The 4,682-nt window shown below is 34.2% G+C and overlaps 1 protein-coding gene across 1 annotated transcript in view; it reads right to left on the reverse strand.

The window, feature by feature from the left end:
* LOC21394420 (cation/H(+) antiporter 25) overlaps window positions 1-241 on the reverse strand; it is a 5,729-nt gene extending 5,488 nt beyond the window's left edge. The window contains exon 1 of the mRNA XM_024167571.1: window positions 74-241. Coding sequence (XP_024023339.1) covers window positions 74-241 — 168 coding nt within the window. The remainder of the gene's footprint in view (window positions 1-73) is intronic.
* Window positions 242-4,682: the final 4,441 nt, after the last annotated feature.

The following is a 4,682-nucleotide window of genomic DNA, read 5'->3' on the forward strand; positions in this document are numbered from 1 at the left end:
GGAAAGAGTACGACAAAGGATTCTCGCCATAGAAAATACCAAAGGGGTGATTGTGTTGAATTTTCTGGCAGACGAATGCTCCGGCGACGTAGCTGTTGAATCCCTCAACGGTTATGCCGTCATTTGGTCCCGCTTTCATAAAAGCTGAAACGCCGCCATGCAACCCCCCGCCGGCACTCGCCGACAAGTTATACCCGGCGACGTCCTGCAGGGAATGGTACACTGGGAATTCCCTTACCATATATAGGATATCGAAAACACAAAATTTTTTTTTGTTTGTTTCTTTTATTAATTTGTTGGGCTTGAGTTTTTTTGTTTTAAGGATCTGGAAAGTAACGGGAACGAAAATGAGTCTAAGCATGCAAAAAACAAAAAAAAAACAAAAAAAAAAAAAAGAAAGAAAGAAAGAAAGAACAGAAAAAAAAAAGAGAGAGAGATTGAGAGAGAGAGGTGAGGAGAGGAAGGGGGAGAGAGATCAGTAAGAGTATGTAGAAAGGCCAAAAGGATGATGGTTTGTGGACGTGCGTTTTAGAAGGTTTTATGAAGCTCAACTCTATTTATGGCGATTTTTGACTATTTTCATGCCTATTGTGTTTTCTTTTTCCTTTTTTTTTTTTTGTTTTTGGCTTTTGTCTTCCTAATGTTTAGAAATTTCTGAACTTTTGTTTAGTTTTTGTATACCTTTTAATTAATTTTTTTTTCTTTAAAGTTGTATCCCTGTTAAATTAAGAAATTATTTGAATAAGGGCATATATAATTTTTTGTACCCTATATTAAAGTGTCCTTATTAATTTAATTCTAAAGGGATAAAATCTGATTGTTTGAATAAGGTTATATGTAAATTTTTGTTTTCTATATTATCGTACATTTCTCTAGGTTCTCCTTTTTCTTCTTACCTAAATGATTGCTATTTAAATGCGAGAGATCAATTGACTTTTTCATTCAAGTTGCTATCAATATTATCCACAATGTGGAAATGGAAGCACCTAAAACAGATGGAAAAAAAAAAAGAAAAAAAAAAGACAACAAAACAAAAAAAGAAAAAAAAAACAAGAAAGAAAGAGAGAACTAATGACATGGGCCCATGGCCCATTAGTTGGACCAAACTTTCATGGCTATTTATGCTGGTATCGACAGGGCCCATGCATCAACATCACCAGTTCCTTGATTGCCTAAAAATAAGGCGGCTCTCATGCTACAGCTTGTGGACCGGATTTAATAGTTTGCAGCTACAAATTAGCTACATTTTTCAGGTGTACATAATTTAAGAATAAAATCTACAAAATGATCCCTGGACCCCACCATATATATATATATATATATATATATATCTCCTAGAAAATTTAGGTTGAGGACTTAAAAACACCAATAGTGCCTTTTATTTTCACCTACTCATTTTCGAGAATATGTGCACGAAGTGAAAAATAAATAAATAATAGAGGTAGCATCTGTCCATTAGTGTATCATTACTCAACCTCCGGTAAAAATTAACTATATGGTAACTTTATGAGAGTAGAATTTAATATAATAATTTGGGTAATTGACATGGATGTTTCTCAATCTGTTTAGCGGGTGACAGTTTAATCTATATTTTTTAAATTTTAATAAAATGGTCTCTAATGTTATTAAATTAGTGCAATTAAGTTCTTTTTGTCCAACTTCGTCAAATTTTAAATAGTTTTATACAGGTGACCTTCAAACATGTTATTTTTATAGTAAAGTTACAAAAATATTCCTCACATAAATTAACTCACTATTTTTTAAAATATAAAAAAAGAAGAAATAAAAAAATAAAGTTTTATTCTTCCCAACGTGAGCAAACCCAGAAAAAGTGCTCAAGATAGGCTTGAGAGACATCAATTCACCGTCAGATCAAAAAAATGGGTAATGATTTTTCAGGATTTTTTCAAATAAAATTAATTTTGTGGATAGAAAAATCAAATGCCCTTGTAAATCTTAAAATTGAAAAAAAAAAAAAACCCCCCAAAACAAAAGGAAAGTTTAAACTTCTCCGCAAAATTAGATTCCCCATAGCCTGATAACTGTAGACCATCCCTTTCTAGAAGCACCACCGACAAGTAGGGGGAGCTTTTGATGGACATGTGCTTGAAGAAGCTGGTGCCGAATCTGCCCTACATGAAGTCGTTGTTCCTCGGTTGGTTCGAGCCGTTGAGGAATGCTATTAAGCAGGAGCAGGAGATGTACCAAGAGGGAAAGAATAGGACAATGTGCTCGTCGTACTTTGATTTGTTGTCGCCGGAGATGATGTCGGTCATCACGATGCATAAGTTGGCGGGGGTGCTAATGTCGAGGGGCGGGAATGGCATTGCCCGGGTTGTTCAAGCTTCTCTCTTGATTGGGGATGCCATTAAGCAGGAGGTTTGAACTTGGCTTGCTCGTTTTCTTCATTATCATTCTCTTTTGAGCCATAATCTTTGGTTGGATAATGGATAAGAAGCTTCCTCTTCCACTGTAGTTCATAATGGCGCGTTTTAAACTCGTTTTAAAATGATTTTATTTTCTATATGAAAATAAAAATAAAAACGTTTTCATTTTCAGGCAAGAATTAATTCTGAAAATGCGTTTAGTAATTTTTTTTTAAAAATTATTTTCAGTATAAAAAAATTAAAACTGTGTTTGGTAGTTTTCTTTTTGAAAACATGTAATAATATATTAAATAATTAATAATTGAATCCCAAATAGAAACACTAATAATTGATATAATAATTTAAATTACATTACAAATAAATAGTAAATAATTTAAAATAAGATAACTTAGTGAATGATTAGTAAAAAAAATGTTTACTTCGTGAATAATCTTAGCTTATATTATTGCCGTATATACGAATCTCACATTCGATCAACTAGATGATCCCTAAAATTAACCATGTAATTGTGTTGTCATCGACTACCCATTTCGGATGTTTCTGCTTCTTGTGTGTCCATACCTTATTGTTGTCCCTATTGCCCTTTTTGTTCTCCCTCGATATCTTCTAAAGGCAAATCGACATCATATTGTCTAAATAAATGATCATCTTGCGCATGCATCTTAATTAAATTATGGATCACACAACAAACGATTGGTACAAGCGATTGTCTTAGGATCCAATAATTGGTATAAGCTTAAGCATTTTAAACCTTGCTTTCAAAACCACAAAACACCTCTCTATGCAATCATGCAGTAAATAGTGATAATAATTGAATAACTCTTGTGGTCCCGTTAGTTGGCCACAGTTTCTAAACTCTTGAATATGGTACCTCTGACCACGAAATGATGCCAAAAAGCCTTGCGTGTTGTTGTAACTAGAATCCACAGCGTAATATTTTGGGTTGGGTGACACCAAGAATTGGTTATCTGGATCACCCAAAGTCTCAGTTAACACTTTGAATCAGCAGCTGATCCTTCTCATCTGGTATTGACGTAAGTGAATAGCATATCAAAACTACACGCCGCCATGACATTTTAGGTACACGAATGTCTTCTTCCTCTATAGACTTTTTGTTGATGTGCAGGTGGGACAACTATTATGTGCGTACCGTCTATTGCACCAATATAATCCTATTAAAATACATAAGGTGTGAGTCAGGATTAATTTAAAATTATTTATCATATTATTAGTTTATGAGCAGAGTCAAATTGTACCTTAAACCATGACTAGTATTTAGGGTTGTATCAAATCTATGGAGGGACGATGTTCATATTTGGTGGTTTTATAACTTCAGGTGCTAATGCAGACAATGCAGTAAGCACATTAACAAAATGCCGGTGTACTGTCTTTCTAGAATGAACAAATCTATCTTGAATCTCTCTATTGCGGTCTAAGTGAGCAATCATTCTTAAGAACATCATTAGTGATTCTTCTATTGATATACCTGAAGAAGGTAGTAGGCTGCGATCTTGAATTAACCTAATAATTGCTTCGAACATGTCTCGGTGCATACGACACATTTCGAACAGATTTTTGGGATGCCCATACAATTGTTCTAAAACATATTCTCGTCCTGTTAATGCAGAATTACGACGAGGTTGCATATTAAGTCTGTTTGTAAGCGACATCAGCAATTGGAGAGAAACTTTTATCTTTTCATCATCATCTGATGAGTGAAGAAAGTCCACAATTGTGACATCATCCTCACAATTTATGGCATCAGAATCCATATTAACATAAAAAAGAAACATGACTAGAACTAATCAAACATCCATATAACATTAACTAATCAAACAAATAACAAAGTCTAACAATCACAAGTCCGAGAGGTAGTTCAGGAAGTATATTCAACAATACTTAAAAAACACAAGTCTGAGAGGAAAAAAATAAAGAAAACATCACAAATAAAAATCATCTCAATTACAGGCTTCGAATTTATGAAAGATGACAATGAGGAGGCATTTTCAAAAACATCCTCCTAAAGGAAATGTCAACAGCCAACTTCTCTGCTGCCTTTTTATACGTATTGTCGTCTAAGTACTCCTCATACCCATTCAGTAAATCCATACATGTTTCGATACTTGTAGTAGGATCCTCTTTCTGAGGCTCGGCTGGTTATCAGCTAAATATTACTGAAACAAATCAACTTTTTAAACATATGTCTCACTGCGTAAGGTAGCACTCTTTGCCAATGCCTCTATAGCCTCATCAACTGCAGCCTTCTTCTTGCCCTTCGTCTTAGATCGAGTAAGA

Source organism: Morus notabilis, unplaced genomic scaffold, assembly GCF_000414095.1.
Source record: "Morus notabilis unplaced genomic scaffold, ASM41409v2 Scaffold1300, whole genome shotgun sequence".
Classification (NCBI taxonomy): Eukaryota; Viridiplantae; Streptophyta; class Magnoliopsida; order Rosales; family Moraceae; genus Morus; species Morus notabilis.